The following is a 24,026-nucleotide window of genomic DNA, read 5'->3' as shown; positions in this document are numbered from 1 at the left end:
CAAACTTATCGGCTGGGAAGCGAATGCTGGAGGGCTTCATCACGTGCAAAATGAGTGGAGGCTGATTCTAGAAGCCGTGGCCAGCCACGGCCGCTTGCAGCTGGCAAATCTATAAATACTGAGGTTTGTGGTGGCTTCCTAACCTCCTAAGTCAACCAGACATCTGAGAATTCATGATGGAGTCGAACATCCTAAAGATCAAAGGCAAGAAATATTTTGTTTGCTTGTTTTTAAGCAGGGGGGGGACACTTCACAAGGCAGGGGGATTGAGCAGCTAAATATGTCCTCCGTCAAGAAAAACAACGCCGTAGCCTTTGAGCAACCCACACTGTGCTGGCCATTGAGTCACATCTCACATGCCTGTCCCTCCGAGCTGACCTTACTCACCACATTGCTAATGCTCACCTCGTGAAATCATTTCTCCCAGATAAGTTGCTGCAGATGATTGATTGCACACAGTATTAATCCTTCTCTTCCTTCGTGCCCAACCTTTGTTTATAATACCAAACTCTCTGCTTGGAAATTCATTATGCTGTCCTGGCTATTAGTGGAGATAAGGAACAGTTTTGGAAGAGGTGCTGGCCAAAATAGCAGCTATCGGGATATTTATGAGCAGCTGTGATTGCTGGAGCTCGGGGTGGATTTTACACGATAAAATATTTGGGCAGCTGGTAACTGTGCTCACTCCGCGTTAATGCAAGCAGCAACAGCATAACCTGCTTTCTCATATGACTTCTCATGTGGACTTGCCGCATTTTCCTCTAACTGCAATTCGGTTTGCAGCGATAAATAGTTTAATAAGGAAAAACAGGCTTGACTTCCATCGTTTAATGCTGCTTGTGGCTTAGGGGAGCACAATGCTGCGTCTCATGGAAACGCAACTTGGAGCTGCGAAAGCCGGTTGCTCAAGCTGTCATCGTGCTGCGCTTTTTGACAGGCAGCAGAAAGGGAATAACAAGTTGTTTTACCTGGCGCTAAGGAAAGATAAGCTGGGGGTACAGCTCCCAAATGCCTTGCATTTATTTTCCTCTTTTCACTGGGAAAATGGTATTGCTTGGGTGTGTTGAGCTCAGTTTGGGCTGGTTTTTGGGTGGAAGGGCTATTTCTGGGGTTGTTGCTTGCAGAAGAGACCCAGGTTGAAGAGAGCATCTAGCACAGCACCAGCTCTGCGGGGTGGCAGGGCTGACTGTGCCTGGGCTCTCACCTGGCTCGGTGTTTTTCCAAAATAATTGGGTTCTCTTTACGCTTTTCATGGCTGTGGCTGGGAAGTTTCCATTGCTGGCTGTCGTGGAGGAAAGCATTACGTTTTTTCTGCTGGACTTCTTTGATTCAAATTTCTAATTCCTTCATAGTTGTTGGGGTTTTTTTTGTGTGTGTTTGGTTTTGGTTTCAATCTAATAGCTTTGCATTGCTATGTTTGCAGAAGTCTCCCCAACTCCTGTGCAGGCTGAGCACAACTTGTTGGTGGCAGGAAGCTTGTCTTCCAGTGGGTAAGCCATCCCCAGGGGCTGATAAGTGGTTTGGCTTTTTCTCAGCCTCCTAAAGCTGGAAACAAATCAGATAAATGGCAGGAAGGTCACGGGTGATGGCAGGGAGGATGTGCAGCAAAATGAATTGAGCAAGACTCTTGCTTTTCTGTTTGGCCCCAAAATGATCTCCTCCCCCTGCTCCTCGGTCCTGCCTGGCAAAGCAAGGCTGGAGCCGACGTGCTCGGCAAGGGTCATGGCTTGGTGAGATGGACTCGGGGGCAGCTGCTCAAGTTGAGTTGGCAGCTTGGTTTTTTATCCACTCGCAGCCTCTGGGTTGCTTTCAGTCACTTCTGTTTTCCTGACTGTCTCTGCTCGGTTTGTGTCGTTAATTCCAAATCCTGCTCGAGCTCGTTCGGGTGCTGTCGAATATGCCGCTCAGAAGCATCCTCTCGGCGTCCTCTGGCCGGTGCCCACGGGGGAGTCGGGACTCCAGGCGGCTCAGGGATGTTCCCTTTCTCCTGCCACACGTGCACAAACCTTCCCAGACCATCTCAGCCCAGTGCGGGGGTTTGGGTGGGCACCAGAAAAACACCCCCTCCTGCCTACACCAAGAAAACCATGGTCCCGCCTGGCTCATAAACACCATCGTTGAAAAACCTTATATCCTTCCCATGGGAAAGTTGCACCGGCTATTCAGGTAAAGATCCCCTAAGAAAAGGGAACGTGTTGAAAAAAACCCAAGTGACTCAAGCCAGATGCTGGGCGTTTTCTCCAAAGCTAGCGATCCATGATATGCCGCTGACAGCATGAACTGGTGTGAAGTTATTAAATTGCAGATGAGCTCATCACTTGGCCTCCAACAAGTTTCAGCCTTGAGTGGCTTTAAAATATTACATGTGGTGGAAAAGAGACAATGCTGGTGTGGCAGAGAGATTTAGGGAGCAGCTGAGAAAGACATCTGTGCATAAAAAATGCGTACCAGGAGGGAGGAGGGAATACTTCATGTGAAAAATGGGAGTTCTCCCAGGAGAGAAGAGGAGAAATTCTCTGATTTATTTGGTCTACGTTTTAATTTTAGCTTCAGAGAAAATTGTCAGAGTTTTGAGGTGCTTAAAGAGAAGTGGCAGGATGCTAAGCCTTGGTATGATCCTCAGGGATCCCGGTGTGTTGAGAGCTGGATCTGTGGGATTACTTCTGCCAAGCCCCCAAAACAGCTCCCTTGGTGGGGCGTGGGGTTTGCCAGCGATGCCGTACGACCGTCAGCCAAATCCAGCCCTTACTTGATGTTTACTTAATCCTAATGTTGAGCTCTACTGGACTGGGAAGGTAACATCCACACTGTTGTTAGGAGAGGTGTGTCTCTCCCTGAAAGAGTGTGTTTCCCTTGGGAATCTCCCTGCCCTACATTAGCTGCACAATTTCTATTTCCTTTTTTTCCTCTTGCAAAGGAGCCCGAGCTCCTGAACCCACCTGGTTCTGTGCAGTCACCTGCAGATCTGCGCAGTGCTGGACTACACGAGGATGAAGATGGTCTCAAATGAAGGAGTTCGTTTTTTCCAGCCTAATTAACCCCAACTGCACTGGAGCAGCCTTGGTGGGCTGGCCCGGCTGTCGCAGTGGTGCTCCTGGAGAGCACAACACATGCCATCCTCTTAACTTGACATCTTGATGCTGAGATTAATTCTTTTTTTTTTTTTTTTTTAAGTGCCAGCTTGGGAGAAGCCATGAGATAGTTCATAAATCTATTTGGCCGCTTAATTTTTCAAACTAGGTATGTTTGCAGTCAGTGGGCACGGCTGGTTGGGTTTTGTGGCCAGTTGGATTTGTTGTTTTGAAGCTCTTTTCGGTGCTCCTGGAAAGGGAGAACAGCCCCACATGTGGTGGTTTTTTTTTTAACTGATTCAGCTCTTTTTTACTAACTGGCATGTTTGCAGTCAAACAGTCAGCAAAGCCAACACTAACTCAGCCAGTGCTGTAGTGATGCCCCTAAAAAAACCAAGGAAACCAGTACGGGAAAGACTTGCTACCTTGCCTGTGGTGTGAGCTGCAATTGCAGGCAATGTGGGATCCCTCTGGCTGCTATGGCCAGTGGCTGAAGATAGAAAAGATATTATTAAATGAAGATGATAATTTTCAGCCTGTCTCAAGTCACAGAGCATCAGCACCTACAACCAACGTGCCTTCCCGTAGCGGTCCATTGAGGCTGGGGCACCTCTGAGCTCAAGGCAAGCTCCAAATTGTTGCAGGGTGCCAAGGTGCTATTGACTCATTTTTGCTGTCAGTGGGGGTGGGAGAAAGGGGAGTTTTTAATGTAAATTATTAACAGATTGTGTGTGTGGCTGGCAATAACAAGCTTTAAACTGTCTCAGGGTGCTTTGAACATATACCAAAGCTGGACAAATTGCAGTGTTGCCAGGACTTGGGGCCAGTCCCCACCCTGAGCCATGCGTTTCTGCCCTCCTTGGTGTCCTGGGTCTGATAGGGATCGTGGATTTCTGATAGCTGAAGCTCTTGAATTGTATTTCTATTTTTCTGCCTGGTCTTCATCCATCTGCACATACACAAAGAGAGGTTATCCAGGTCTGTGATTGTCTTCTTTCTTATTTTTTCCTTTAAAAAAAAAAATTTAAAAAGTTTTCCAAGCTTTTAGACCACGTAAAGCTACTTTCTTACTGGTATCTTGATTTTTTTGATTTCCTGCAACAGCAGCTATATCCAGCCCTAGCGTGCTTCTACTTGTTTGGCCCAAATCTGCGTTTATAATATGCGGGCTGGGAGCTGCGGTGCTTTGGCTGTAGCACCTATTTGAGGTGGACTCCTTTCTCCCATTTCTTAACATCTCACTGACGTTCTGCTCAGCTCTGCGTGCTGCCTCCCTTTAAAACACATTGTTTCCAAACTTCAGGACTTGTGGCTGGGGGGGGATAAGTGCAATTTGTGGTTGTGAGGTGCTCTAACGTCCTCACCTGGCAAGTTCTGCTGAAGTGCTAAATGTTCAATCAATAACAAGTTATTAATTGAAACTATTAAATAAAAAGGGACTCAGGAAGGTGGCTTTTTGCAGGATGATGGTGAATAAGATTGTCCCAGCCCTGTGCTGTGTGTCTTGACACTTTTCAGGTGTTTTTTACTGAGTCACTTAGGAAGGTGCTATTTGGACATGCAGGAGTCTCAGGCTGTTACTGGCATCTTAAAGATAATTTTTGTTTTCACTTTCCCCAGCTCCACACTCAGCCCTCAGGGCCTTCTCCTGTATTTCATCCCTGTAACCAGCTGGTTTTCCCTAAGAGGACCAGAGCACCAAATACTTTCCCCTTTGTGCATGTTTCTTGCGTTGCTCATTCCTTCCTCACTTGAAACTTCCGTCTCATTTTTGCGGCTCAGCTCTTTTCAGCCTCAGATTCTTCGTAGAACTGGACCAGTTTGGTTTGATGGCACCGGGGTTAATCCCTGGGAGCGCTGCCCTTGCCGGGCAGCATGCCTTTTCACCCCCAGAAACACGTGTGTTTTTAAAACATCATGCAACTTCATGCCAGATGCCACCAGTTACATGGGAGGAGGACTTGGCACTTGAGGGCAAGTCTCCATCTCCAGCGTGGACACCCTGTTCCTGAGGGTCAGAAGTCAGTTTCCCCGATGCTAGTGGAGATAAAGATACAAGGATTTTATCATCACCTGATTTTTTGTGGTCAGTTGAAGTGGTTCCTCCTTTGTGCTGTGTTTTGGTTCAAGAATCGGGAGTAGACGCTCGGAGCTGGACCAGCCCACCAGCTTACAAACCCAGCTCCCATTGTCTGTGAGGGCTTGAAGGACCAAAGGTTGTGGCTTCCTCCACAAGGGTTTGCACTGGGAGGATGCTGGTGGTCAGTTCTTCCTTACCGAGTCACATCTCTGGATCTTCAGTGGTGACTGTCAAACCACCACTGCCACGCTGGTTTTGGCACCTTGTGCCATGTGCGTGGGGTATGTCCCTGCCCACTGAGTCTTGTAGAGGCCATCTGGAAAGTAAATGCCTTGTGGTAGGTGTGGTGGTGTCTCTGCTATGGGTGCGTGGATGTGGTACCCAACGGAGAGATAAATCTCCTGAAATGCTGTAGGACCCACGGCTCTTCGTTTTGCTAAATCCCATCCATGCCAAGCAGAGGAGGCTGCTTCTGGGCTTTGTTCTTTAAAAGTGGAAGTATGCCTTTAAAGAGAAACATAAAACATTTTATTCCCATCAAAAATAAAAGGCAAAAGGGAAATGGCTTGCTCAAGCTCACCCAGTAAGGTAGAGCTGGAAAATGAGCCAGCTCTCCTGCAGCTCTGGTGTCATGTGGGACCTGTGAGGAACATCTCCTCGAGGGACTGGCTCTGGCCATCCTCTGGGGTGGCTGGTGGGACCCCACTGCAACGTGTGTTCGTGTGAGAGGATTGCTGACCTGTCCCCTCATCGACTGCTGCCGAAGAACAAAACATAGTGGAGATTAAATATTTGAAGTAAAAGGAGTACACTATATATAACCCTTCCCCTCCTCGCCCCTGTGCGCTGACATATTTCATATAATGATGAGTTCTTTGCCAAAATTCCTCAAATTATTATGTCTAAGGATTGCAAATCATAGAAAATAGTCTTGGAGGGGACTTTGGGAGGTCTGATCCATCCCCAGGGCAGGATCAGCTCGATCTGAACCGTTGCTGACATATCCTTGTCCACTCTCCAACGGCAGAGCTTCCACCCCTTCTCCAGGCAATCTAGTCCAGCACTTTGCTCTTCCCAACCCCTCCTTATCCTCCTCTTTCCGTTGCTGCAATCTTAGGCTCATTCTTTCCTCCCCAGTGCACAGCAGACCCCAGAGCACATCTATGCTATATTTATTCTCCAATTCCAGTTTCATGCTGATCGAGCTGTCATGTACTCCGGAGTCATCTTTAATTTTAGTTTGTTGCAAGCATACTGATCGCTCAGTGGATTTATGGCTTCTGGAGGGCACGAGGGTGTTCGTCCTGCAGCACTAACACCTCTGTGCAGAGCAGATAAAGCACAGGAGTGCAGCTTTCCCCAGGGTGATGTGCTCATCTGTCCCCTCCTTGTGATGGGTGGTGGTGGGGATCACTTGCTTCTTCATGGGGGACCGCCAACGTGAGCCAATTTGAAGATCCACGCTAACAGTGCTTTTTGTAGCACATCTAACATTTCTCCTTTACCCTATTTTCTGCAGGATTTAGGAATGGAATCGACCTCTCTGGATGATGTCCTCTATCGATATGCCAGCTTTCGAAACCTGGTGGATCCAATCACTCATGACTTAATCATCAGCCTTGCTAGATACATCCACTGCCCCAAACCGGTAGGTACCATGGTCTCATCACGCCTCCATAACTCTGCTGGCTTGGGAAACCACTGTGCTGGGAGCGTGGAGCTTCTCCCTGAGTACCAGGGAAAAAGCCTCCTGGTTACTGCTGTGCTTGCGCGTCTTTGGACCAAGAGGACCTGCTCGGAGACCGTGGTTTGATTGCACAGTATCGGGCTTTCCAGCTGACCGAGTGACATTTGCTTAATGCCAGTACTTTGGGTGTTCGCACTTTGTTTTGCAAATTATTTCTGTTTTCTCCCACTTTGTGGGTCTGAGTTAAAGACCTCACCCCATCAGGAACACTTTCTGCCTCGCAAGGATAACAGACTGTTCCTCGCCCTTGTGTGATATTTATCATGACCCCAAATGACAAGAGTCCTTGGCTGTGCCTTCAAGGCCAGGTTTCCAAAAATGTGCAGCCTCTGTGGGCTGCTGTTCTGGCTCTGGCATGAGCAGGTTTCCCCGTGAGCACAGCCCCAGGCAGATGTGGGCTTTGAAAACTCCCGATCCCGTTTGCTCCCTGGCAGCTATAGCAGCATAAGGGCTTTGGAAAGTCCCAGGCTGGCTCGCTCCCTTCCACAGAAAATGGGACTTTGCATGGTGGCCACTGGCTGTTTGGATGATTCAGGTATCTTTCCCCAGGTTTTCTCTTAAATAAGTGGTTTTGTCGGTATCTGATCCACAGAACAACATAGGTTTAGCAGGGTGTGAAATGTCCAAGTTCTGGAAGCATCTTGGATAAGGAGGAAGAGGGGTAAGAGAAAAGGTACGAGGCGGTGATTGCAGGAGGTGTATGTGGCATCAGATCCCTGGGGATTTTTGATCTCTTAGTCCTCCCGTGCTGCAGTTCCCTACCTGTAATTCTGGGAGGGTGGCAGGGCTCCGCTAAGTCGGCGTGGCGTGTCCTGGCACTACAGTTGTGGTGACGTGTCATGCACCAAAGACAAATTGGTTGCAAACATCTAAAGGTATGCATCTTTCAGAGGAAACAGCTTTCTTCCGCCAAGCCTTGTGCAGGCTGTAGGGTGAGGGGGAGCTGAGGGTGGTGATGCTCCCTCTTGAAATTCCTTCCTCCCTTGAAACTCCCAGGAACAGGCTTCTTCCTGAAGAGACATTTCTGTCTGCGTTTCATCTTGTCTGGGACAGGGCAGAGTGTGGTGGGGGAGCTGAAGGCTCATCTGTCATGGTTGTGTTTTTCTTCTCCCCTGCACACGGCTTGTCAGGAATTAAAGTTACATTTAAAACAAATGGTGTGAATTGTAGGAAGAGGCTGAGTGATGTTTTCCAGTCAGCCCAAAGGAGGGTTTGCAGAGCTTCCTGGTGGCATGTCTTCATCGTAACAGCTTTCCTGGGAATGTGGGAGCTGCGTGGCTTCCCTGAACTCACAAAAAGTTCACTTTGATCAAAAAGGAAGCCCTTCTACCCCATAACCTGCATTTGGCTCTGGTCACGCTTGCAGATGGGATGGAGCTCTGTTTGAGGGCCACCAGGAACCAACTCCCAGCACTCCCCTTCCTTGTCTTCCAAACCCTTCCCATGCCTTTTTGTCCTTGGGAAAGAGCTGCCTGGAGCAGTGCCATGGCATCAGTCATCCAGGTTCATTGCTGCGTGTAAGACTTTGTATGCTGACGTAACGTGGAGCGGGGAGAGGAGGTGCAGATGCCCCAGCTGGAGTGTGTGCCTGATGTTTGTGGCTCCATCCCCTGTGACGCAGGGGGTGCAGCCCTCCTGGAAGGCAGCACCACCAACGTCCCAGCAACATCTCTGGGGGGAGCAGACATCTGAGCAAGACCCAGCCCCCGCTGGGCATCACACAGTGACCCCCAGATATTTTTTGGATGCTCCTGGAGCAGGTGTGTATGTCTCCCAGCAGGTCCCAGCGAGCTCATCAAACCTCTGAATTTCTAACCAAAAGCACGCTTGTTGCACTCTATAACCTTAGATTTTGTTGGAAGGGGAGGTGCTGTTTGTTTGTTTTTCCCTCCTGGAGACAGCAAACTTAGAGCTGGCTCATCTGTTCCCATCTCTGCTGCTGAACTGCAAGGCATTTACCCATCCCATGCCTCCTTTTGGTCAGCACGTCGTGGTTTTAAGCTCTTCTTGGAAAGGCACCATCCATAGGTGTGACGTGCCTGGTGTGATGGGGCAGGGGTCCAAGCTGGGGCATGCAGGCATCTCTGTCCTGCTAATAATGGGTCTTTAATTAAGAGTGTATGAAGGGATAGAGTCATTCACTGCTGCTTCTTGTGGAGGTTTTACTTAATAATAGCCTCCACCGGTGTTTAAAAATGAGGGAAATTGCTTTCTTTGAGATGTTTAGAGTTTCTTTAGTTTTGCTGAGGGAAAGCCACAATGATGCTCGGGGTATGTCTGCCTGGGCTACAGTGTGAAACTGGCTCTGGAAGTGCTTCATAAAACTCTCTACACTCGATAAACCGTGTTGGGAAGGGTGGAGCGGCTACAGCAGCGTGCAGGCATGGCTCGGGGACGTCAGGGACCCAAATCTCCATCTCCAGACCAAGGATGAACGTCCCGTGTCCTACAGCGTGAGCTCAAGATACAGATGCATCCCTGTGCTGCATAGCTAAACCCATGCAAGGGTACAGATACATCCCTTTCCCTTTTCTTGCGGAGAATAAGTTCCTTTCCCTTCTCCTCCCCCATGGGGCAATGAGATGGGAAACTGGAGAAACCTATTTTGACGGGCATGTTTCCAGGCAGAGAGGCCCCGTTCCCCCGCTGAGGTTACCCTTTTCCAAAGCATCGTGACTAAGCTGGTTTCTTCTCCACGTTTTGCCCTGGGAGACTAACAGTGAGCCGCGGCCAAGTGCGCTCGGCACCACTCATAAAAATAACCCCAGGCCACTCATGCAGCGGTGAACTGCTCTGCTGCCGACTACCTGCTTTCGCCTGTCTCCCTGCCTGTTGCTTTTGGCACTAAATACTGTAAAAAAATTAGTGCCAGTGGGAGCATAGAGATGCAAACTCCTCATACTGAATCGTGGGCTTCTAGCACACGGTGGTGGTAAAACATGCAGTAGCAAACGTGGATCAATCCAGCCCATGCAGCACGGGGACTCTTCTTCGTGAGATGCTGTTCTTTGGATGCACTTGGTCCTTTCCCCCTCCTTGGCACAGCTTGTTTGCACCTCGCTGTGCTGTGGCTTTGCCGCTGGAGCAAGGGACGGCTTCTCCAGGCCAGCGGTCCCATACACGTGGCTGCTGCAAGTGCTGGCAGGTGGCAAGTGTTTGCACGAGAGCAGCGACCGCTGTATTAATGCAGCAAAGAAAATACCACCCTGTTCTGCCGTGCAGCGAGGCGCTCCACGAGGATCCGCAGGGGCTCACAGGCAGGTGCTAAGCCTTGGAGCATCCCTGGGAGATTGATGGGTGTTGCCTTGGAGAGGAAAGCAGGGATTGTGCAGGCAACAGGCAGCAGATCCAGCAGTAGCGAGACTGTGCTGCAGCTGCTGGTCCATGACGTAGCCTTGCTTGGGCTTTGGGTGCCACTGGCTGTGCTTTAAACCCTCTTAGCTGGCAGCTCAGGATGCTGGGTGAAAATTAATTTCATCCCAGTGTTTGGTGGTGGTTTTCTGAGACACCGATTTTCTTTACGTCCCCAAAAACCTGCGTGCCTTAGTCACCTGGGTTATTTTCCAGCATCCACTCCTCTTTCCCCACAGAACTCTCCCTCCCCGCGATTTCTTTGACAGAGACTTGGCAGCGGCGTACGAGAGCAAGAGAAAGCTCAGGACCAGGAGTGTTGCAGAAGTTTTGGCTGTTGCTCTGCCAGCTGAAGGTGTGCTGTTGCATCCCGTGGCATGAACATACATGAATATGTAGGTTGAGGCAGCTGTGAACTTGTCCACATCCATACAGAGGTGGGACAGATGGGGCTGACCTGGACCCTGGTCCCTGTTAACCTGCTCCATCAGTCTGCTCATGGTTGTAGCATCTTGCTTTTCTCCTCCCTGACTTTCCGTACGTTGCTTTTTTTCACTCAGCCTCTATTTATACCGCCCTTAGCTTACAGGTGACCCCTTGGTCTCTCCTCTGAGCTAAAATAAAAGTTGAATCATTTTTCCAAGCTCTGGGTAAACATGTCCTGGTCTGTATAGCCAGGAAAAAGTTGGCCTGGGCTCTCCAGCGTGGCTGTGGCTCAGCACAGTTCGGTGGATGCTTATTCCAGTGAGTAAATTCAAACCAGCAGCAAGGCAAAAAATGTAACTGGTGCTGGAGGAGCCTTCAGTGCTTTGTATGAGCCTGAGTGCAGGAATCGGTTGGGTGAGCTGTCGTGTGGACATCAGGGTATGTTGTGCAAAGGCTGGATCGTGTCTCTCTGGATCCCGCTGAGATCCCAGCCTTCCCTGAGGCGCTTGTGTTCGGGTGACTTTTGCCAAAGGAACCAAGTGAAAACTCTTTTCCAGATCACTTGGACGTCAGGGGTTGGATTTGGTCCCATCCCTACTTACAAATGTATAATGCGGTTCAGCTGAACCTGGGTGTCGCGAGCACCCCTTCCTCGAGGGGCTGGGACGTGGGTGTCTCCAGAAACGCCGGTGGAGCCGTGCGAGAACAACCAGCTTGGGCTGTGGCTCGCCGTATTGCTGCCTGGTGGGGAGGCTTCCAGGGTGGATAAATGCCGCCATTTCACGTGAATGTTGTGCTGGGTGGTGGCCTTAGGTGTTGCACTCGGTATTTACCCCCTTGCCCAGCTAGGGTAAACCTTTGGGCTTTATTATGCCTTAGAAGAGGCAGGTTTGCTCTTCAGGAAACTCGTCTTGTGCGACAAGTGTTCTAACGTCAGTTCAAGCGGGTGTTTGCATAGGAACGGACATTTGCACAAGTGGTTCTGTCCCCATGACCATGACCTTGGGGCGGTTTTATCATCCAGCCTCTCGCCAACCCCAGCCCCGTGGAAAGGTGCCAGGCTGGTTCCTCGGGTAGTGGCTGGGCTCCCGGCACAGCCCGCAGCCACCCCTTTCCAAAGGGGGGTGCCAGGGGAAGGGGGCAGTTGGTGCTGGTGGTCCCCAGTGCCACGTCTGGCTGTCCAGGGTTGCCCCGTGAATGGGGAAAGGGGAAAAAAAACCAAAACTTTAGTGAAGCTGCGTGGCATGGGACGGGGCTGCCCCAATGCCCTGTGCCTTTCCTGCAGCTGCTCAGGTTTCCAGCGGGAGCCGTTCCAGGCAAAGGAGCTGAAAACACAAACACGTAAGGAGCAAAGGGCCCCCATAAAAAATTCACAGCTCTTTTTTGCCAGCAGGAATATCTGGCCATAAACTATTGGAAAATTAAACCGGTTCCTTTTTCCATAGACCCAAGCCACACGTATGGCTGACTGATGACTGATAGGGGGTGAGTCAGGCTTTCCTCTGCTCTGAGGGCTTGTTGCACGGGGGATAAATGCTGAGTGGAGCTCAGGGAGAGGAGAAAACGAAGCCTTGGGCCAAGGCTGCTTTTTTCCCTTGTGACCTTGGCGTGTTCGATTACACCAGCTCTTGCTGTCCTGGGGATGTACCGTGGAGGCTCCTCCAGCTCCTGAAGGCTGCCCAGAGTGAGCTACAAAGTGAGATTTTGGTTTTACTGATCCCCATCCTGCTGCCTTTTGTGGAGGGAGGCTTTTCTGCCGGTCGATGGCCAGGCAAGAACATCTGAGCCAAACCCCATCCCAAAGTCCAGCTTTGTCTGTCTGTTCTGCTGGCGGTGCCTGCAACTCCATCAAGTTGAGATGCAAGGTGCAATCCTGTTTGCACGTAGGGTGCTAGGTATGGGCAAGCATCTCGGCGTGGAAGCTGTGTACGCCAGGTAACGTGACCCTCTGCTTGCCCACCAACATCCATAGTGTTTCAAGCCGTGTGTTAGGGAGGGCATTTAAAAACTGCACTAAACAACTGGCATAGCTGAAGAGGTGACGTGCTGGGACTGGAAGCAAAATGGATTTTGCCTTTGTAGCCCTGGGTAGAGTGAAGATCTATTTTCTCGTTCTCTTCTGTGTCATTTGAGAAATATACGCCTAGCTGCATCCTGGGCTCAGATGTCTTTTACCACATGAGCTCTAAATTGATCAGGTTTGCGGTATGGGTTTGATTACGTGAATTGTCACCCACGAAAAGAAGAAAGTATAGAAAGAAAAAGTGGTTACTGTGACCTGGATGAAATCTGTTTCTAACCCTTCTTCAGCCCCATGGTATATGAATTTAACTTACAGATGATGTCGGATTTTTTTTTTTTGTCCCCTGCATTTTTAAAATGTGTTATTTCTGATGGAGCTGTGTTGAAGCTAAAATGGGTATTTTTTCCCCTCTCATTTACTGTCCTGTGTGCTGTGGACATGTGGCTAAAACTGTATTAATAAACTCAGTTTATACAGGATTAATATAACCAGGGTACCGTGACCACCAGCTCGGTGCCTTTATCCCCAAACCAAGCACATAATCCAGCTCCTCCACCATGCGTGTTATTATTTGATCTTGAATTCAAATTATCATTCCAAGTTTGTGACATCACAGTCGTTTTTACAGCAGTACGAGCTGAAATTATAGGTATGAAGTGATGACACATTGAGGGACACTCAGGCATGGTCTGTCGGGCAAGCTTGTCAGCCTCGATGAGTTTCTTACCTTTCCTTTTGCTATTAGACGTGCAAGGAGAACGCATCTCGCACATCTTGCAAAGCTCTCGGATGCCAGATGCAAAGGTCTGTGAGAGCACCGAGTCTTTTTTTGTTCTTTGCTATAAGAAACATCATAAAAGGAAGCTGATTTATGAATGGAAACCTTCTAAAACCCCAAACACCTGATAGAAAAGCAAAGGGAGTGATGGGGGATCAACTAAGTCAATTCCATGTTCTGTGTTCTGTATTAATGGCTCTTTCTTTTGGGGTTGGTTTTTTGTGGGGGTTTTTGTTTTTGGTTTTGTTTTGTTTTGTTTTTTTTTCTGGTCTTGCTCCAAGTGTGAAGATCACTCTTTATGGGTATTTAAGACATCTGCAAAACATTAAAATATCCTGCGGTATGAAGCAGGCTGTGAAGCTCAGACCCCGCTAATGACAACGCTGGTTCTTTCCTAACTTAATGTGTCGTGCCCTCTGCTCATCTTTTCGTTGCAAAAAGAGAGATGTTCTCCAAAGCCCCTCTGTGAGCTAAAGCTGAGTGCCTTGGAAATGGGGAAATTACTCTTTGCAGGATTTTTTTTCAGATATTAAGGCTAAAAAAAGAATAACAGCAAGGTCTAGATGGGCTGTGATGGTACCACTACTGGCAAATTATTGGTTTTGTGTGTGAAATGGGACTGCGGAGACGGGATGAGCCCTGCCTCTGCTTCCTCGTCCAAACACTGTGTGATGCAAGGAAGATCCTGCTGTCCTTGTCCCTCCCTGCCTGATGAATTTGCTCCCCGGCACTCAGCCCGTTTGCACATGGGGAGATGGAGCAATTAATCACGCTTGGATCTGCGAGGCTGTTGTGCCAGTGTTGGTTGTTCTTCTCAGAAAAATCCCACTCGCCAGCACCAGCGGGGAAGTGGCAGGATGCAACCCTTTATTTAAGCACGCTTCATGGTGTGGGAACCCAGGGAAGAGTGCTCCTGTCCTTTAAAAAAAAAAAAACAACATTAAAGTGTTAGGTGAATTAACTATATGTCAAACATAGCACCTTATGGAAGATGCTACGTCTGCGTTCCCCTGCAGCACCGGTGCCATGACTGTAGGATGAACTGGCCTCTGTTTGTGCAAAACATCTTAATTTTTTGTGTGGGGGGTGTTTATCAGCCCTTAACCCCTCAGCTGCTTTGTTTTCCCTTCTCTGAGGCAGTGTGTGGTGGGGTAACCACCCTTTCTGGCTAGCCAGTATCTTCCTTGGACGTGTGGGCTAATTTATGAAAAATATGGCCTATTATGGCCAGTTTTATAGCGCTTGTATCTCTGAGGGACGTTCTGCTTGTGATGGGAGCTGAGCCTGTTCAGTGCGGCAGAGGCAGGCACGGGGGAGCAGCCGGGGGAAGCCCACCCAGCGTACCCTGTTATCAGTGACATAAAAAAATTCCCTTGGATTAAAAAGTATGGAGGTTTTGTGGGTTGGGCGAAGGCATGGCAGCATGTGCAGCTCTGGCTGCAGTGAGGAGTGGACACAAAAAAGTCTTTTTCACCTTCCCAGCTACCTAACTGGTACCATGGGGAGGTCAGTGAACAGAGTTTGTGAAATGCTGCAGCACGATTTGGGATGAAAGAGGCTGTATAAACACAAATGGTTATTGGAAAAGCTGACTGAGGCTTTTCAAAAAAGAAAAGGAAAAAGAAAGTCTTGTGTGGCCAGGGTGACTTTTATCAAAGTTTTATCTTTTTATCTCTTTTGGGTTGCTGAAACCCAAAATCTTGTTGCCGGCTGGCAGAATTGCCAGGTCCCTTGCTCAGTTCCCATAATAATCAGATAACCTTTCCCCACTGCCGTGTAACCATCTGCAAACCCTCCATAATGCTGCAGGGTGGATTTTGTTGGCTTGGCTTTTGCAATGCCTCCAAACTGTCAGGTGCCACACGAACCGGCGAGCGATGCGCGAAGCTTCCCCTCTTCTGCCCAGCATTTGAGAGCATCTTGGGTGACACCGCTTGTCAGCGATGGGCATCATCACGCAGGTCGGAGCTGAAGCAGAAGATTTAAAAAAGAACCAGTAACAGGAAAAAATATTTCATGGTAGCCCTGTCTTTTCTCAAAAGGCGGCAGTTGCCAAGTAGCCAAAGTAAGCTTCAGAGCTGGATCCCAGGCAGAAGGGAAGGGAGAAGGGGGCAGGTCAGCTCAAGTATTTTAATGCCAGAAGGAGAAGGTAAAGGTCTGTGGCTGTGTTATGGAAGAATCTACCCATTCCTAGCAGTGGGTCAGTTGTTTCTTGCCCAGCTCCTTGTTTCTCTTCCCAGTTTATTCTCCTCTAGAGAAAAAAACACACAGGAGATGACCTAGACCCCCACCACCTCTGCTCTTGACTCTCCCGTTGATTCTCCATGGCTGGAGAGAGAAGAGGCTCCTCTCACCTGCCTTCCTGGTGGCCTCCCCTTCCTGGTGGGCAAGCAAAAGAGCCGTAAAAGACACTCTGCTGTTGGTCATGACGAGCAAGGCTCCCTCCTGGTGTCAGTGAAGCCTCTTGGAGAACGGTTTAGTATTTTTCTTGTGGCAGCACCTGGGGCTCAGCAGCTCTGCCTTGCCATAACAAGAGAAAATACATTTTTACATCAGGTGCTTGGGGGTTTCAGGTTGTCTTTTGGAAAATATGCTTTCCTCACCTCATACTTCACCAGCTCCCATGGTGAAGCTCAATCTGACCTGCTTCTGCAGTAGACCCTCAAGTCAGTGTAAGAAATAGCTGCCAGCTGTGTGCTCTGCGCCTCTGCCTGCAGACTGGTACCAGTTTTCCCAGAGGGTTGTCAGAGGCAGCAGGATCTGGTCTCTGGATGGAAGTGCTCTGAAATCTCAAAAAGTCTGTTGGTACACAGGAAGGGTTTGCGGCTCAGCCCGGTCGATGTGATGGAGACTGAGAGCATGTGAATGTGGAGAGCATCAGAACGGAGTCTCTGGTCTCTCAGTGCATCGCTCCCCTCTGAAAAATGTCACCAGAGCAGCAAAAAGGATGAATAACAGAAGAAAGCATTTGCTGAGCTTCTTTCACTAGGGCTGGCAAGCTTGTGGAGAGTTTTGTGAACAATAGAATATACTGCTTAATAATTCAAGCAAGTGCTTGCAGTCCTCATGAGCCCTGCTAGTGTGCGTGGCTTTTTACCGCTGTCCACGCTTGGTGTCGTGTCCATCTCGCTCCTGGCCAAAGCGGTTGCCTGTGCCAGGATGCTGCTGGTGCCACATGGATGCAGGCAACCTGGCTGAGCATCCGTGGGGGTAAAGCAGAGCCTGTAGGTGAGGCTGTAGTTGGCCTGGTTAACTTTGAATCTTTTCCAAGGACCCTTCTGGCACAGCTCTGGCAGCCAAGAGTTGTGTGTCACTGCACAGAAACACTGGTGTGAGGGCAGGTTCCCGAGCTGAGCATCCAGCGCTGCCCACACGCTTCACCTGCAGCCTCCCCAGGAACGCCAAAGAAGTGTCCCCGAGGGAAATGGAGGATGAAGAAACAGGTACCTCATTAAACAGTAACAACGTACTTTATTGATGTTTTCTGATGGCAATTGACATTTGAGTTCAGATCATTAGCTTTTAATCAGAACATAATTTACCACAAAGGAAGGAAGTGTATCGATTCCCTGCCTCCTGGTGGGAACGGTATTTATTTACCTCAAGCAGTGATGGTGGGGACCTCTCCTGCGGTAGGGCTGGGGGGGAAACCTGGGTGACTTGGGCAGTTGGATGGGTATTTTAATATCTGTTTCCAGCCTAACTCACAGGTGTGTGGATACTAAGCGAGCAGATGGTCTGCTGGCAATGTGGATTTGCAGAAATTAATGGTTTTATAGGGAGAGTTCAAGGGTTTTAATAAGGAAGGGAGTTCTCTCTGTTGATAGACCACTGCTGATGGTTGAGGAATTGCCCAGCCACAGATTGTGGTCACATCTGACTTGGTTCAGGCAGAAAAGTCCCGCTCACCGTTGGTCAGGATGGGTGAAAGAAGCTCTAGCAGATCTTACGACCCAATCTGAGCTGTTGTGGGGCTGCGAGCTGTGGGTACACCTGGTGTTCATCCCTGGCCACTGAGGGCTGCCAGTGCCCAGGGCACATTTTGGCTAGCCCTGTTGCATCCCGGTGAGGCTGCTGCTCTCCTGCAAAGCAGGAGCTGTTCCCCAGCATCTGGGGGAGGGGGTGGAGATGGTGACACCTCCAGAGCCTTTGGAAGGGCGTAGAAGTGAGCCCCACCGAGGAGCATGTGGAGCTTAACCTAGCAAGGGCTCAGTGGCACTGCACGACGCAGGTACGTGCAATCACCTGCCCCAAATCCTGCCTTTGCCCCGTGCTGTGTTTTTGAAGAAAAATCCACTGTTTTACATGTACCCCAAAGTTCAGCTCCCTTGCTGGGTACTGCAGTCAGCCTTTGCAGGGGGGGCAGAGGTGCTGAGTACCTGTGATGCTTCAGGGTGAGCTGAAAGCACTTGAGGATAAAACACTTAGTGCAGAGCAGCTCTCTGTGCTCTTCCCTTGCTGGTTCCTCAAGCTCTGTATGAGGAAGGGAAAGAGCATTATCCGCATTTCACCGTAGGGGAAAGCGATGCCTGGCCTTGGGGAGGGCTGTGCACAGCACTGCACTCATCAGGGCTGAACCGCAACACCTCTGGGCTCGGAAGCACTCACATTCCAGCGCTCATCCTGGAATTTTGAAGAGTTACTTGCATTTAGCCCATCTGCAGCATCACAGCTGTCTTGACGTATGCTTCAGGCTATTTCTTGGAGTGAGGAGAAGTTTTGCCCTTTGCGACTGATCTCCAAGCTGTTGCCTTTGCAGCCCCCAGCTGCAGCCCCCCCAGCTCAGCGGCCCCTCGGTTTGGCTGTGCCGGCTCTAGGAAAAGCTTTCACCCAGCCAGATAGAGGAGATGTATCAGTGAGCAGCACTGCAGGTTTGGGGTGGGTCAGGTGGGGATGCTGCTGAGACGAGAGGAGCCCTTCTCTCTGGTTCACCCCACATGTACATTGTATCCTTCCCCTGAGCATCACCAGGTGATTGCTCCTTCCAGGGGGGATGCAGCTGCGCTCTCTCTGTTCAGCAAAAAGTAATAAGGAAATGCAAAGAGCTGAGGTCTCTCAGATAGGGAAGTTGCCAGCGGGATTTTCAGTAATTACTCTTCAGAGATGGCAGGGACTATGATTTCTGGTCAAAGTCCAGCCAGCGATTATCTCACGGTTTGGGGTATTTGGGGATTTGGGTAAGAGCTTTATCCCACCCTTCCCATCTTCAAAAGAATTTTTGCAATCGTTAGGTGATTTGCTAATCCTCCCAATTTCTCTGTCACCTTCCCTTTTCTCCTTTCCACCCGTTTTCCAGGAAATCCCCAGTACAGCTCCGGTGTCTGTGTTTGTAGTTTCGCATCTGCTTGGAGCGCTTGATGAAGTGACCCCCCTCCCTCCAGCCTTGCTGCATCCCGGAGCTGTTGCTAGGAGAGCTTGGCTGGAGCGCAGCCACTGCTGTTAGCTGCTGCTTCCTTACGGTGATGTTATCTTCTATTCTTAAAAAAAACCAAACCCAAACCAGAATATTCCCAGTTCTCTCGTGCCTACGAGGGCCCCGCAGTGGTTAATGAGCTGAAGGTGAGCGTTGCTCCGAGGGTTATGCCCTTGCCCTGGGATTCCCGTTTCTGTGCCCACCTGCAGCAGGGAGCAGTGGGGTCTGATCTGAGGGGGGTCACTGCCACCCCTTCCCAGGCTCCCCTGTACGTCACGAGACTCCCAGGGGTTGTAGCGAGGGGCTGAGAGCCCCCGCAGAATAACATAAATATTTGCAGTGGCAGCCCGGGGATGCTCCCGCTCTCCTCCGACAGCAATAACAGCCAGACTGGGGGTTGTTTCCCGTGGGATCTGGTGCGGTGCAGCTGAGAGGCTCCATAGGAGGCTTGATGGGCTGGGAAAGTCTCTCCATGATGTCCTACAGCTGGGACATAAATAACCAAATAATCTACTTCTGGTTTAACCCTGAGGGGAAAGGGGTACAGGGAACAGCTGGTGGTTCCTGCGTTTAGCAGCAAAGGCAGATGCCAGGTTCCGACCTGTGGTTCCAAATGGGATGCTTCTGAGAAACGCTGGCTCATGTAGAGGGGGTGGCTAGGGCAGGGTCTGGCTGAAGAGCCACATTTGCTCAGGGCAGGATGGTGGGAGGTATCACGGGCACCGTGCAGACTCTGTGCACCCACCTGTCGCTCTGCAGCGTGCACCCCCATCCTGCGTGCATTGCCCACGAGCAGGGTCTGAGAGCCTGAAAAGAGTTGAGGAGCCCCCGGAGACACAGCGCTTGCAGCCTGGAGCCCCACAGGTAAGCAGAGACATCAGGTCTGCAGTAGAGACATCAACACTCGTTGCCAAAACATGGGGCAGCTTTGCCTGCAAACTGCTGGTGGACAGTGGCAGTGAGTGATGGGGAGCAGCTGAACCCCCCTGGGGAGGAGCTGCCCAGGGGCTCTGCGCCCCCCAGGGCTCAGAAATCAATCCTCTGTGCCTGCGTGTGTAGGAGGAAGGCGAGTGCCATCATCCACAGAATACACCGACTCGAGCAGATGTTAGAGGTCGGCACCTCCGACCCTTCTTCCCATTTGCAGTCCAGTCAGTGCGGCACCTTGGGTGTTTTTCTGTCTTTGCTGTTCTACATCAGCTATAATGATTAATTTGTCAGTCGGTTGTTTGCTGAGATATTTCCAGGGTAATGAATGGCTCTTTCTGGATTTCTAGCTGCTTGCTTTGTTGTATGATAACTCACTGTGTCTGTCAGGATACAGATGCATTTGTCATTAAAAGCACGGTCCGGTGACCCTTCCAGGGATGAATCTGGCATCTAAATGGCCTTCCCATTAGTGACTTTGTTTATAGCACTGAAGTGGGTCCAATTTATTTGGCTGAGGATCTCACTGCATCTGTCAGGAGCACATGTTGGAGTGGCAATGCTCAAAAGCCTCCTCCACAGTCACAGGGTTGCTGTGCGCATCTCGACAGGGTGCAGTCGGTGACATCAGGCATCGCAGCTAATGGGTGCCGAGCAGCATGCAGATCCCCTGCCATTTCCCATGTTGTTTTGACTGCTGCTCATTTATCCTCTCCTGCAGAAGCTAAGCTGGGTACCCTCCAGTAGCTCTCACAAAAGATTTTTATATTCTTTTTTGCAATTTCCCTTTATCTTACATGTTCCCCTCAGGGCCATCTATCACCTGGAATTTTATTGCCTTCTTTAATTGCTTCTCCGAAGTCCAAGAGTAATATTAGTCCAGGATCCTTTTGAATAACTTCCTGAGTCGCTGCGATCCCATTCATCTTGTACCTCTGGCTCTCATGATAAGCCCTATTGTACATTGCTTTTCATTTTGGTGTGTCAACACTGAGTCTAATGCATCGCACTTTGGCCTTTCGTCAAAGCGGATGATGAGCGCTGCTTACAGCAGGACCTGAGCTACAAAATTGGGTTCCGTTTTTTTTTTTTCCTTTGTTTCTGCAGAATTCCTCTTTCAAGGTTCTGCTATTGCTGCAGCTTCACCAGCTCCTAATTTGGGCTAGCTCAAGGCAGGTTTAATTGCTGGGGTCCTTGGTACCCTGTGATTGCCCTAGGTGAGGGCTCAGTACTGTGTCAGGATGCCCAGTGCAGATGTCCTCAGCCACAGGTTTCCCAGTTTTGGCAGTGGCTTTGTGTCAGGTTTTTGTAAGAGTTGAACAGGAGCAAGTCCTTTACTGAGAGCAAAAGAATTGACCTTGCTGGTGCTCAGTCCCTTGCTGGCCATCTCAGGGAGGTCAGCATCCACTCCCATCCCTGCAGCCAGCATGTGAGGGCAAGATGTGACGACCACGTGCCTTTCTGGTTTGGGCCGTGGTGGGGAGAGGGTTTGCACCATCAATAGGTCTGCCTGGAAGCAGAGGAGCTGGGGTTCTTCAAACCATGAAGTTACTGCATGCACCACACTCAGTCGCTGAGTATTTGGTTAATTTGGCCAAAGCCAGTTGCTCCTTTTGGACCAGGGTGTTAATGGGACCTTCTGGAGACCGGCTGCAATCAGCACGCTGAGGAGCACTGGGTCAGGCAGTCACCCCCAGCTTGCGAGCCTGGTTATCCCTGCAGGCATCTCCTGCCCAGAAGTCCCCAGGTTGAGGCCACTTCTGCTTTGCACCACTTGCCGACTTTCTCCCTCATTGAGCTTTACGCTGCTGTCACCCAGGACTCCACAGACCATTAATTTTGCTGTGCTTGCTGCCAGAGCTGATGCTGTCTGCCCTGGCACGGAGAACCTGCCATCTGCTAAGGGACACCTTCAGCCATTGCTCCTGCCAGCGTGTCAAGCTTCTCCAAGAAGGTGGTGAAGATCAGAAGTGCTGCTTAAGCTACATGCTCTCAGCCCGGGGCTCGCAGCTAATCGTGGCCACAACCTTCAGTTAGTCTTATGCAAAAGTATTTTCCGTTTGGGGGCATGTTGTGTAGCAGCTGGGGCTATCATTCCTGTTTCTGCATAGCTGGCCTGATGGCTGCAGGCCTGGGCATGGGGGTTTGGAATTCTACTGGGTGGTTTGATCGCTGGGTTTAGGGTTTTGCCAGGTAATGGGATGAGTTTTCTGATCGGGAATGCTGATGAGAAGTGGTTCCTTTTCTCAGTTCTTGCAAGTGCTCCAAAATACTCCTTTTTGTCCAAAAGGGTTGCTGCTGGATGGAAAGTTTTACTTTCTGATAAGCTTTTATCAAACTATAGTTTATTGTTTGCTAGAAGACTGCTCCTCCTCAAAAAAAAAAAGCACCATCTTTTTGTTTGCCTTTTATTTATGCTCCTTCAGACAGCTGCTTTCACCTCTGCCCTTCTTTAAAAGGGAATTTTTGATGGTAAAGCCTATATCCTAGCAAACCAGAAGGAAGGGGGTAGGGTTTCCAGTATGAACAACATTCCTTATCCAAACAGCATCTGGAGCCGCTGGGTTGGTCTGCATTGTTTCTGTGCAACTTCTATGCCCGTGCGGTTCTGTTTCTCTGTATCTTTTAATATACTCGCAGTAGAATTTCCCACAAACCACTTCCTAATATTTGAGATAGTTTTATACGAAACTACCCCTGCATTAGGTGAAGTAAGATATAGTACCTTATTTGACGCTAGGCTTCGACCGTCTGTAACTGCTGAGTTACTGTGGACCCACAGTGGTCATTGTCAAATCTGCCATCACAGAACAGAATGAGAGATTTATCCAAGGTGGAAACACTCCTCTCCTGGCAAGGAGTCTCCAAGAAAGGGAGCCGGCTGGACATGGTTATTTGACAGCTCCACAAGGGTCTTGCTGGCTTCCCGGGTCCGTGACCGCAGTCCTGCACCCGGAGGACCCAGCCTGCAAACTGCTGGTGGACAGTGGCAGTGAGGGATGAAATCGGGAGCTCGTTTGGTTTTGTTGTCTTTTCAAACCTCCTGCTTCTGTGCGGATGGCTGGAGAGGGGATGTAAGCAGAGCTTGGGAAGGGCTCGGCAGTGAGCTTACTGCTGGAGCCGTGCTGGGAGAGGGGTCACCAAGCCCAGATCTGCATTTCCCATGCCAAACCCGTGCATTTTTCCTGGAAGAAGCCAAACGCCTCTTCTCATATAAGAGGCCTTCATTCTCTTCCAGGACCAGCTGGTCTTTTCTTGGCCATTTCCTAACGTGAGTTGATTCTGGACCACATCCTTCCCTTACAAAAGCCATCGGAGTGTCTCGGGTGCCAGTGGGTGCTTGGCCCGAACCTTGGGCAGGGGGGCACGGGCGGTGTTCGGCCCCATGGCTGTGTGCCTGGGGAAGCACAGGAAAGAGCAAGTGGATTAGCTCAGTCACAGTAAACCCTGCTGGGAACAACCTCGTTCTTCTTAAAATGGCCTTGAATTATATTTGTTCCACTTCTCTTCTAATTTGAATTCAAATATCCTTGATTTATTGTCAAAATAGTTTCTGCGCAGGGTATTGGGTGGTCAAATGGACCCGTTTAAAGCCATATTGTCACATTACTTGGATTTTATTTTCCTCTGTGTGGACAAGGTCTATCACTTACATCCACCATGCCCATATCTGCTTGCCTTTGGGCACCATCCACCTCACCACTCGTTCCCCAGCAGGCTGGGTCTCTTCCCAGAAGAGTCTGAAATGATAAGAGATGGAATTGCAATATCCTTACAACGATGTTTTTAGGAGAACCTTTCCCCGCAGCACAACAGGGATTTTTCCATGTGCATTTTCGTGCCTTGCCCAAGGAACTTGGTGACCCACCACCCGGAGGGGTTTGTGGCTGGCGTGGATCCTGCACACCTGGATGGGGCTGTAGGTCGCAGCAACCCCCCAGCCTCCTGTGGTGGGATGAGCGCTGGGTCTTGGCATGGTTTGGCCTTCGATGAGAAGGGGAACGGTGGGTTTAAAGCCTTTTCTACCTCCTCGGCTCCTGGTCTTGCAGAAGGGGGACAGTTTGCTGGAGAAAACTCCATTAGGGCTTCAAAAGGAAAGCCTGGCGGTGGCTTGCTGGGGCCGGGGCTGGCTGCAGCGCAGATGTCTGCTGTCTGCCTGCAACAATAGGCTGCAATTTAGCCCCCATGCTTTGAAAGCAAGGAAGGGGGA

General features: G+C 50.0%; 1 protein-coding gene across 1 annotated transcript in view; it reads left to right on the top strand.

Moving 5' to 3' along the window:
- Nucleotides 1-24,026, top strand: part of LRRC75A (leucine rich repeat containing 75A) — a 97,763-nt gene that overhangs the window by 26,826 nt on the left and 46,911 nt on the right. Inside the window, exon 2 of the mRNA XM_056353573.1 lies at nucleotides 6,671-6,799. Coding sequence (XP_056209548.1) covers nucleotides 6,671-6,799 — 129 coding nt within the window. The remainder of the gene's footprint in view (nucleotides 1-6,670; nucleotides 6,800-24,026) is intronic.

The sequence above is a fragment of the Falco biarmicus genome, chromosome 1, assembly GCF_023638135.1.
Source record: "Falco biarmicus isolate bFalBia1 chromosome 1, bFalBia1.pri, whole genome shotgun sequence".
Classification (NCBI taxonomy): domain Eukaryota; kingdom Metazoa; phylum Chordata; class Aves; order Falconiformes; family Falconidae; genus Falco; species Falco biarmicus.
The sequence above is the reverse complement of the archived record's forward strand: the minus strand, read 5'-3'. Positions and strand labels throughout refer to the sequence as shown.